Genomic DNA, 12,004 nt, shown 5'->3' with positions numbered 1-12,004 from the left:
ATAGTCATCATTTACTCACTCCATCATTTACTCATTACAAAACTAGTTCTTTCATCAGTGGAGCATATAAGAAAATATGACAGAATTTTCATTTTTGGGTGGAGTTTGTCTTGATGTAAACACACCAGTGATAACTACAACTAAAACTACTTTCAGGTATGAAATAAAACTGAAATAAAATAAAATGATGAAACACACATGAAGAGGGTTCTGATATTTTTCTGACAATGACCTGAAAACAATAAAGTAAAATCACATGACCAGGTGTGTTTGTTGGACCAATCATATCTTTATCCGTCAGATTCGTCCAAAACAAATTTTATTTTCTAAATAACACACATTGAATTACTCAACTTGATTTCCCACATTGAAACCTGAAATAAGATTTGTGAATTTATGTTTCATACTGTTTATTTTCATTAAGAATACATGTAGCCTTCACTGGATGTGCTCTTGAAGAGACTTTCATACAAGCATGAAAATATATTGTCTTCAAAGCATGTAAGGTACATTACCCTTTTTTGTGCAGAGTTTGCTTCCATTCCCAAAGTAAAAACTTGCTACATTTTTAAGTTTTTTTTTTGGATAAATTACAAATGGATGGTAAAAATTACACTTGACAGTGATCAACATTTATATACTCAAAGGATTACATACAATGTTAAAGGAAAACTCAGATCAAAATAAATATTGTATGTTTAGGCAGTCATATTCACATAGATCTGATTATCCATCGCTTTCTCTTGAATGCTGTAATCCTGTTCTCTTTCACACTCGATCATTCAAAACAAGGTATTAAAAAATCTGTAGTACCATGGAAACTATACCTTTATTTGTGATTGTTTAGAATCCCACCTTTATTCCCTGATCAGCAAGAGCTTTTACTATAGAGATTCCCAAACCCAAAATAACTAGGATAAAATACAGACAATTATTGTTTCTTACATAGCTCAATTCAGTCAGCTGTAAGAAGATCCAATTCTACTGCAGAAACAAACATCTTCTGAACATCCACACATACTGTTGTAAATCTATCATATGAAATGATTAATTTAGTGCAAATTACAAGCAAGGAATCAACCCCGCCATTCCATAGGCCACTGAAGACTCTGAGCACCCATGACTGCCCAACACTTTCATTTCTTTCTATCGTCCAGTGTATTTTGTACAAAGACTCCTGGGTAGAAGTTGTGCATTCAATTATATACGAGTCCTTGCATGTCTTCCATACTATAGGGCAGTAGTAAGACTCTGTATGGAAGATTCTGAGTAATGATCTTCTCAAGGTCTGTGAGATGTCTGTCCTTTCATTCCTGTCTTTTTCTTCACCCATAACTATCTCTCTGCATTGCTGGATTATTGCAAGAGCTTTGGTAATGCAACCTGTGAAAAAAATGATTAATGGTGAGTTAAAATGTCCAACATTTTCTCAGGGAAAAAGCTCTGAATACGAGACCCAAATTCCCAATGAGTCCATGGTAATGTTTTAGGATAATTCCAAAAATGTAACTTGCAATATTGTAGATTTATATATATATATATATATATATATCAATTATTTCCTACCTTTTTGAGCTGTTTGATATTGCTGTCTCTAATGGAAGCCAGAAGTTGGTCCCTTGAGTTTTGAGCTCCTCCTCTTCCACTACTCCTACCGTCTAGCTTCCTTTGTGACACGGGTGTCAGGGAGTTCTTCAGGAAATCTCCATCTAGCATTGGAGGCGGAGGTGGTGGTGGTCCTCCAGGTGGTGGTGGTGGAGGAGGTGGTCCACCACGAAGCCCACTGACCCTTTTCTTATGAGTCAACTTGGGCGACGGGGCGGGTGACGGTATGGGAGAAGGTATAGGAGACGGCCTGGGCGAAGCTCTCGGGGAGCTTTTACCAAAGCCAGGTTTTGGAACTTCTAATGAGTCTCTCTTGTCTCCAGTGCCTTGGGCTTGAGCCTGCTTCTGTTCCTGCAGCCGCTTTTGCCGCTGACGGTCCATATTGCGACTCAGAATATTGGTCATGGTCATACGAGGCCCAGCTAACTCAAAGTGGTAGCCCAATTTCAGAAGAGTTTTGTTTTCTTTCAAGATTTTGGTCATCTCCATCTCGGACTTTCCTCCGATGATGTGTCGCTGGTTGTGGAAGCGTAACTCAGTGAGGGTGGAGTTGTGTTGGAGGGCATGGATCAAGGCCATAACGCCTTTGCTAGTAAGAAGATTGGAGTCCAAATTGATGCTAGTGATGCTTTTGTTATTGCGCAAGGTCTCTGCAATAGCATAAGCCACATGGTCATCGGCTTGGCAGTTAGCCAAAGAAAACATTTTGATGTGTGTGTTGGTTTTTAGGGCCTCTGAGAACTGAATAAGCGTTTTGGTTTTTATGACCTCAGAATTGTTCACGTTGAGGTCAGTCATGCTTGGATCGTTGCGACGAACTCTCTCCAGATATTCATCAAACATGCTGGCTGACTCATCCTCCTCTTCCTCCTCTTTTGTCTTACTTTTTGAAATAGTGTCTGAGACACAGTTTCCAGTTTTCTCTTCCTTAATGGGTTCATGAACTTCGTTTACAATTTCATTTTGTTTCTGAAAATCCCCTGTTCCCTTATCGATTATTGATTTTTCATTGAATTCTTGTGTCTTCATCACAGCTTTTTCGGGTTCTTTCTCTGTATTTTCAGGAAGTTTCTTTACTTCCAACAAGGGGCTCTCTTTCACCTTTTCACTTAACCTTCTTATTTTGTTTTCTTCATTGTCCTTCTTCTCTTCTTTCACTTGATCTTCTAGAACCTGATTTTGTTTTTCCTCTAATCTGGACGAATAGCCTCTAGTTTTGTTTTCCTCTCTCTTCCTAATCTCTACCTTTCTCTCCCTTTCCTTCTCCTCTTTCTCCTTTATCCTAGAAATCATCTCCTTCGCTCTACTTTCCCCAGAGTCCCTTTTCCAACTGTCTTCCTTTCTATTTTTCTCTTTACTATCCTCTTTCTTCTCCTGAAGCTTGGATATTAATTCTCTGGTTTTGCTGCTACTACTTTCTCTCATCTCTCTTCTATCTTTGAATTTACTCCTATCATTTTGATCCTTCACCTCTACTTTCTTCTCACTCTCTTCATCCTTCCTAGAAAGGGCAGATGGGCCAAATTGGTCATCTTTGCTGCCCTCTGTGACTCTGCGGGTCCTGTCCTCTATTCTAGCATCACATTTAGAGAAGGAAGAGGTGGAGGGGGTCCTCTGAAGTCCTCCATCTTTGCTATCAGATGCGGAGGTATTCTTCTCTTGGCTCAGGCCCATCTTACGCAGGTACTCTTGCTTCCGGCTCTCCTTCTTCGGCTCTCCCTGAGGATCAAACATGAATGAATTATGGACAAACAAGGTAACATATGCAACAAATGTTATATATATATTTTTTGTTTTAGAGGAGCCAACTGGAGGAAATGCCAGTGGCTTAAGCCTACATATCAACATTAAAATGTTCAAATGAAGCCTGTGCTTCGACAGATGGTTAAATACAATCTGTAGTGCATGAACACTGGATGTTTACACTATGCACAGTCGGTTGTTTTATAGTGAAGATGTTAACTTGCACAGTGGCCGAGTGTTTGATTTGTGAGCCACACTGTTTTGCACTGGAAAGCTCCAGCCTTGGCAGACTTATCCTTAAAAGGCAGTGAGCAAAGGAGCAATCAACCAAGGAACTTCAACCGGGCCAACATTTCAAGAGACTTTTAACATCCAAAGATAGATATGTCTCCATTAGATGTATCTTAGGGTTATTTCTCCTGTTTGTAGCGGCGGATTCGACGAAGGAGCGTCCGGTGGGCTTGCGGCAACCACATGTGACGAGGACTCCGCTTCGTCCACGGTTAAAGCCGATCTGGCGATCCACAGCGCGATGTTGATGTATTCCCTCAGCGACCAGCACGGATCAGCTCTAGGCATGACGAAGCGGATATCGTCCTCTTTTGGAAGGTCAAACAAAGTAGTTTTGTTTTCACAACGAAACACACAGCGTCTCATGACATGGCGGCAGCAACAATACTACAGCGAGAATAAAAGTTATGCCTTCTTTCTTTGCGTGAACATTTGGGCGGCGTTATGCAAATCTTCCCACATTGTGACGTAGATATGTGGGGGCGTGTTAGAACGAGCCGTTTTAGGTAGGCGTGGTTGACTCTTAACTTTTATAAAGAATATCTCTTTGGATTTGAGACTTTAGTCTTTGCAACTTTACAGATATTCTTTATGCACCAAGAGCTTGTATCACTTCAAAGAGAAAGGAAAAATTTAAATCGCATCATATGACCCCTTTAAGCCTATTTTTTAATAGCCTAGCTATCATTAACTGTTCAGAAAACACTACAGTCATTTTGTGGTATGTAAAAATATTTGTGATATATTACAAATTCATGCTGGGCAAAAATAAGGCGGCATAAATAATGACAGTAGGCCAATGTTGATTTCAGGTACAGCATTAATGGAGACGGCATGCAAAGTCAAATCTGTTTTTATTGTAAAAAGAGAATTATGCAATACTCCTTCAATTAGACCTCTCTTATAGGATGATTAGTGCAAGTTCAAACACTAGTAGCCTATTAATCACCTTTTTTTCCCAAGTTGAAAATACCTGTTAATATTCCACATTGTAAAAATTCCTCTTTATAGATCCTTTTCTTATTTGTACTTTACATTCCAAAGTGACAAATACAGTAGCATATGCTGTTTATATCGCAAAAACAACACTGTTAACTATACATTAATTTAAATAACTAACAAGTTATTTAAACTGTGGACAAAAAGCATCACAACTAATCTTACAAATGTGAGATGAGGAGGTAGCAGAAATCATTTTAAATCAAAAATCGCACCTCAAATGTAACTGGTGAATTATTTTAAGCTGATACACAATTTAATGAGAATCTAATTCTTTTAATTTACATTCTAATTTATCATTGAAAAATGTCATTTATGATGAACTTCGAAATTAATTTACGATGGTCCACTCATGCTTATGAATGCGAAAAATTGGAACATTCAATATGGCGGCAATGGAAGTCCCGCTTTAATGTGCAGTCACATTAGTGAAATTCTGGCAAAAATTTGCAGGCAAAAATGGTCCATAGTCTGTTGTCAATAGTGTTGTATGAAGCACAGCTCACACAGAAGTCACTTTCAAATCAAGAAGCTTTCCATTGGTCAACACTGCAAATTTGCATGACCAATGAACCCAATGTGAAATCGGCATTAGAAAATCTTACGCCCGCATGAGAAATTCCTGAATGCGTGGATTCATACTGAAAATATTGCCTGCAAAATTTTGCTAAACAGTGGTAAATATGACCACACCATTGTGACATTGCAATTATGAATTTTTCCCTGAATTCTGAGTTTACATCTCACTATTCAGACTTTTTTTCAGAACTTGTAGGGAAACTAAAGGGAATTGTTTAAACTTGTCTTACTGTAGGTAACAAAACAACATAAATTACTTTGAAAGCTTTTTGAAACAAATAAAAATGCACAGACGGACAGCTAACCGAATGCACACATTTTTGTGATTCCCTTGACAACTGGCCTATAGCATGAGATACAATTAAAGACATGCAAATCTAACATTACAGCTCAACCTCAAGCCAGATCTAACGAGAGTTGACGACCTTTAAATGCACAGAATGAAGTTTGGTTGGATGCTATGAAACATGAAATTCTTTCCTAATGTAAGTTCTCTCTTATTTACATACTGCATGTTAACTGTCTATATAACATCTACGTTTCATGTCCACATGTTAGCTGTCTATAAGACATGAAAAGCGTACAGCATGAATTGATGTTAATGATGCAAGTGACATGCTCAAATAAATACATTTTGAACAAACAAACGGGGAGAGACAGCTAAGCATGTCTATTGCAGAATAAAGTGCAAATGACACAAGCTTCTTATTTGGTTGAACAGAGAACGACATCCTGGATGAGTCAGAACTGGCAGTCAGTCCCTTCTGCAGGAAAGTCATATTTAACAATCCATTTTGGAGAGTTTGACAAAACATAATGGCACGTTTAAAGCAGTCTTTTGAGTCTGTGAGTTGCTGGATTAAAGTGGGAGGAGTCTCGCTGATTAGTGACACATGAAAGCTGTACAAACAAGAAAACACTCCGACGCGTGAGGCGATTCTGAGGTCAGTTCATGCTTCACTCCACAAATTAATCAAGAAATAAATAACATAAATCATTTTTTAAACGGTTTCTCATACAAGGGATTCCACACAAGCATGGGCCCTCTTCATCACCCATTCTATGGGTTACCTTCTCCTCGCTGAGGGACTTCAGCTCTTTCAGTGCCCTGGGTACTGGGGAGGGGAATATGGCGGAGGAGCTGAAAACAAAAATAACACATTGATTGTCTGTGCTATTATATGCAAGTGTAGTGTTTTTATTTCCACTACACACTCTTAAAAATTAGTGCTGCTGAACGATTAATCGCGATTAATCACATCCAAAATATAAATATAGACATGTAAATACATGTAAATATTTTTAAAATGCATACTGTATGTGTGTGTATTTATATATACATAATAAATATACACAGAACACACACATATATTATGTAAACAAAAACTTTTAATTTGTATGCGATTAATCGCGATTAATCGTTTGACAGCATTATTAAATTTGTATTGATGGTTCCATGAAGAACTTACAACATCCATGAAACCGTTCCATTGCACGAAAGGTTCTTTAAAGGATTAGTTCACTTCTGGAATAAAAATTTCCTGATGATTTACTCACCCCCACGTCATCCAAGATGTTCATGTCTTTCTTTCTACAGACAAAAATAAATTAAGGTTTTTGAGGAAAACATTCCAAGATTTTTCTCCATATAGTGGACTTCAGTGGGACCCAACGGGTTCCAATGCAGCTTCAAAGGGCTCTACATGTTCCCAGCCGAGGAATAAGGGTCTTAACAGAACAAACTGAGACAGATTAAATCCAGAAGAACTGTGGCAACGTTTTCAAGATGCTTCAAGAAACCTACCTGCAAAGTTACAGTACTGTTAAAAGTTTTAGGCACCTGTGTAAAAATGCTGTAAATGAGGATGCTGTCAAAAATAATGTCAAATTGATTTTCTTTATCAATTAACTTCTATTAACTAAATTAAATCAACATTTGGTGTGACCATCCTTTGCGTTTAAAGCAGCTTTTGCCCTAGGTGCACTTGCGCATAGTTTTGCGCATTTGACTTTCTTTGCATGTTTGCTTTGTAAACACTGGGTCGGTACTTCTGCCTAAGTCACGCGAGACCTTTCCAATGTAGCTACGTAATGCATGAAGTCGAGCTAGTGCAAGACCAGCATTTGTGGTTAAAAAGTATATACATTTTAATAGATTTTTTAGAAAATGACCGATCGTTTCACTAGATAAGAACGTTACTCTTTGGCTGGGATAGTGTGGAGCCCTTTTGAAGCTGCAATGACACTGCAATTTTAACCTTCAACCCATTGGGTCCCATTGAAGTCCACTATATGGAGAACAATCCTGGAATGTTTTCCTCAAAAACCTTAATTTCTTTTCAACTGAATAAAGAAAGACATGAACAACTTGGATGACATGGGGGTGAGTAAATTACCAGGACATTTTTATTCTGGAAGTTAACTAATCCTTTAATGTGGAAAAGGGAACTTCAGATTATTAAAATGATCCTGACACTAAGAAAAAATGGTTCTTTTAAGATCTGCTCGCTGAAAGCTTCCTTGGGAAACCCCAAAAAGCTCTTCTATTGAATTACTGTGAAACCCCCTTTTGCTACCTTTGTTTTTAAGAGTGTAGTATGTGATCTCTGACAGAGGCCATTTGAATACCTGCTTGACTGTATCCTGCGTCAGGAGGATAAGGACCCTGGGGCATCATAGGATAATGGTGGGGGACACCTGGATATTGCGGCACCATTGGATATCCAGGATAATCAGGATGTCCAATGGGTTTACCAGAAGCATCGTACATGTGCTCCACAGGATAGCTGGCCATTGGAATATGCTGGGCTAAAAAATTGAGACTTGCGTTAGTAGGTGATGATTTTTATTCTTTGTAAGAATAAGTTCATGCAAACAAGCATTTTGAACATCAGCCATGGTATTGCAATAGAAAGCCAGTGGTTAAATAAGCATGCTAACAAAGAGCAATGCAACTGTAATACTAGAAAGAGAAATAAGTCAAGTCAAATTTATTTATATAATGCTTTAACAATACACATTGTTTTAGAAAAACATGACAATTCTTATTAACTTCATGCCTTATAGCCACATTTAGCAGATTAGAACTGGGCGATAATATAGTTGCATGATATGAACAATCAAGCAGTTTTGATTTGCTATATAGTATATAATGTGAGTGCACTGTATGTATATGGAAAAAGTTGGACTATTCAACTTTACAAATAGAGCTGTTCAATAATACACTTTACATTTTATATATCCAACTTTAAGTATATTGATGTAATATAAAACAGTTTCCTTTTCCTTTTCCAGTTTTGCTTGATATCATATCCAGCTTTATGTGAGTGTACTGTATATATCCAATAGAAAAACATGACAATTCTTATTAACTTCATGCCTTATAGCCACATTTAGCAGATTAGAACTGGGCGATAATATAGTTGCATGATATGAACAATCAAGCAGTTTTGATTTGCTATATAGTATATAATGTGAGTGCACTGTATGTATATGGAAAAAGTTGGACTATTCAAATTTACAAATAGAGCTGTTCAATAATACACTTTACATTTTATATATCCAACTTTAAGTATATTGATGTAATATAAAACAGTTTCCTTTTCCTTTTCCAGTTTTGCTTGATATCATATCCAGCTTTATGTGAGTGTACTGTATATATCCAGGTAAGATTGGATGTACTTATGATATAGTTGTTGTATATCATGCAATAACAACAATCCAACAGCAAAACGAAAAAATACATTCAAATACATGCTAAATATTACATATAATACAGATTTTTTCTTTGTTTATTTTGAATTCATTCATATGTATTTGTAGTAAATTCACAGTGGACTGTGAAGAGAATAAAGTAATTGCATTTACCTTCATAAGGAGTTCTGCCACGTTGCTGGCGACGCTGGTACAGGTAACAACAGGAACACATGAAGCAACAGACCATGGTTGCTATAGCAGCCACAAAGAGCAGGATCGATGAAGCAATGCCAGCTATAGTGGAAGGGCTGAGAGAGGCAGGACAGAAAACTTCACTGATCTTATCCAGCACCAATTCTGAATGATCTGACTTCTCTGGGAGCAACTCACAGAAAAATCAACTTGGAAAAAAACGTCTGCTAAATGAATAAATGTAAAATAAAACACTTTCTGTTAGGTCTAGCAATTAGCACCTTTACCATTAAGATTAGCACTTCTTTTATAACAGTCATACTTTTGCTCAGCTATCTTTAAAAACAAATGAGTTTTATTTATATAGTAGTCTAATGTGAGGTTAATGAGCCTCTCTAGGCCACTAAGTGGTCAATAATCTAGAATCTTAAAAAGTGTACCTGAGATGGAACAGCATGCAGCGCTTCTGTCCCGCCTCGGTGATCATCTTGAAGCCATCCAGGCAGCAGTAACGGCGGTGACAGTTCCCACAGCAGAAGGTTATGAGCGGGCAGTCAAAGCCATTGTGCCAGGTGCCATTTTTGTCCACGTACCACAAGCAGTCCTCATTTGCACTCACTAAAAGAAATAAAACAAAACTGGTGGTTATAAATATCAAAATACTAACAAATATTGGATATCAGATTCTGAAGGTGATGCCAAATCATATAAAACTCGGAAATTACAGTTATAAAATAAAATAAAATAATATAATAATTGTAGGTTGGCCTACAAATTAACAGCATTAACATTAAAAAAATCTGGTAAAAAATGGTTTCATTATAAATTTTAATATAATATTTGAGGAACGGGAACATTTAGTAATCATGTAATATGCATTAATAAATAAAACACATATTGTAATCTGTTATTACATAATAAATTGAATGTATACACACACACATTTAAATGTTAATACTGAACATTAACAAAAACCTAAATAGATAGAGGGGCAATTAATGCACTATGAGCACATTAATTCATCAGTACATTAATCATTAATTCATGATTATTTAAATCCGGAGGTGCTCACTTAATTAACCCAAAAATAATGACTTAAGTGCCGCTCAGTCATTTCTTACAATTATTTTAAGTAAAAACCTCTTAAAACATCTAAAGACAGTTTTTAGCAGATATTGCATCTTTGTTTTCATCTTCAGTTGCAGCATCTTATATGTAGGTCAGCTAACCATCTGCTTCAAGTTCTCAGCTCTTGGATTACGTTTCAGTTACTGCTCTGCGGTGAATGACCTACCTATACAGAATGCTGAAGAACAACAACCGCAGCCTCATGTGAATTTACAAATCTGAGGGGTTTGAGAGCTGTTGCTATAGAAATGACATATTCTGGTTTATAGCCATGTTAATTACATGGCAGCTATGTATATATTAATTGCATTAGATAAGAGCTGTTACATGGCATCTTGAGTAATATAATGCTTTTCTCGCTGATGACGATAACACATTATAAACAGAAGCATGTTTCTAAGTACATGTTTGTAGCAATGAGGCCTATGAAGAAACTACAATATCGTCTTACCCTGCCAAGCAGAGAAAATAACATAAAGGACCGGTATAATGACGGCGTAGAAGGACATCCTGCTTCCAGTACACTTTTCGTTACACCAGACAAAAACGGTTACATCTGCATCCTTTGAAAAAAGGCCTTAAAATGATATAATCTGCCACGTCTCGCAGATAGCGGAGCTCCGGATCAAGCGGCTTCGTGATCAACATGCGATCTGTGTGGAATGACACACCGCCCGTGACGCTACACGCCCGCACGCCACATCTCCAGTACCAGCCTCCTCATTGATGAAATAAATCAAAGGACGTTCATTTCGCCAGGACAACGCATAGAATGCGTGTAAATTAAGAGTGCAAATGATGGAATTATTCAGGAGATTGACCGCAGACGCGCGAAATTCCACGAGGAAAAATGGAACCCGTGGGCTCCTGTAGCAGCGCGCCTCGGCCCCTCTGAATAGTTCACATTTCTGGAGATAATAAATACACTCATTCACATTATATGTAGAGAATACACTGTATCTTTTCTGAAAGAATGAGGGCTATGTTACAGTTAATGAAATGTATTCAAGTTCGCAAATTTACACACACACACACACAGTGGTGTAATGTAACGAAGTAATAATACTTCGTTACAGTACTTAAGTATTTTTTGGGAATATCGATCTGTACTTTACTTGAGTTTTTATATTTCAGCCAACTTTTACTTTTACTCCACTACATTTCCTAATTAAAATTTATACTTTTACTCCGATACATTTCCCCGAGGCATATTCGTTACTTACTACAAAATAAAGTCAGAAGTCAGAAGAACACGGACTGCAGGAAAGCCGTTAGACTCCAAAAAACACCTCATGTGCAAACAAGCGCGCGCACAACCGCGGATGATTTAATTTCCCACTCAAGTCAAGTCTGGGGTCTGCGATATACATTATATCTTCTGCGATAATATGGTAAGTGTTGTGATGTGCGATCTGACATTATCTATCGCCAAATCACACACACAGAGTACATGCACGTGATTTTATTAGTCTATATTAAAACTCAAAATGCAAGGCATTCTAAATTGTAGATGGTAAAAATGCTTCTGTATGCTTTTTATATTTATATAATTTAATATAGTTAACAATATATCACACAGAGTACCGTTTTTCTGCACATATTAGCATGATAACAAATATAATAATAATTTTATACAAGTTCAGTAAAGTTAGCAATAATTGACTTACATTTTAGACATAATATTGCTTGTTTTTGCTCAATTTTGCCAACGAAAATAGTTCCAAACAAAGATCACAGCACTGTTTTGCGCTTCTCTGAGCAAAACAGTGCT

At 37.2% G+C, this 12,004-nt stretch overlaps 2 protein-coding genes across 3 annotated transcripts; both read right to left on the bottom strand.

Annotated features, from left to right (window-relative positions):
• Positions 1–448: 448 nt before the first annotated feature.
• LOC107727744 (leiomodin-1-like) lies at positions 449–3,339 on the bottom strand. Its single transcript, XM_016537702.1, has 2 exons — positions 1,567–3,339; positions 449–1,383 (listed from the first exon to the last, which is right to left on the bottom strand). The coding sequence occupies exons 1-2, from the start codon at positions 3,337–3,339 to the stop codon at positions 1,357–1,359; spliced, it is 1,800 nt and encodes a 599-aa protein (XP_016393188.1). The 3' UTR covers positions 449–1,356.
• A 1,111-nt stretch (positions 3,340–4,450) lies between these two features.
• LOC107727880 (protein shisa-4-like) lies at positions 4,451–11,159 on the bottom strand. Of its 2 annotated transcripts, XM_016537919.1 has the most exons (6): positions 10,685–11,159; positions 9,546–9,723; positions 9,085–9,221; positions 7,846–8,025; positions 6,289–6,358; positions 4,451–6,117 (listed from the first exon to the last, which is right to left on the bottom strand). In XM_016537919.1, the coding sequence occupies exons 1-5, from the start codon at positions 10,740–10,742 to the stop codon at positions 6,318–6,320; spliced, it is 594 nt and encodes a 197-aa protein (XP_016393405.1). In that variant the 5' UTR covers positions 10,743–11,159; the 3' UTR covers positions 4,451–6,117; positions 6,289–6,317. The 2 variants fall into 2 exon arrangements, with proteins under 2 accessions (XP_016393405.1, XP_016393404.1); XM_016537918.1 differs by lacking the exon at positions 4,451–6,117 and having other exon boundaries at positions 6,222–6,358.
• Between the last annotated feature and the right edge of the window lie 845 nt (positions 11,160–12,004).

Source organism: Sinocyclocheilus rhinocerous, unplaced genomic scaffold, assembly GCF_001515625.1.
Source record: "Sinocyclocheilus rhinocerous isolate Xijiao unplaced genomic scaffold, SAMN03320098_v1.1 scaffold576, whole genome shotgun sequence".
Taxonomy (NCBI): Eukaryota; Metazoa; Chordata; class Actinopteri; order Cypriniformes; family Cyprinidae; genus Sinocyclocheilus; species Sinocyclocheilus rhinocerous.
Note: the sequence above shows the minus strand (reverse complement) of the source record. Positions and strands in the feature narration are given on the sequence as shown.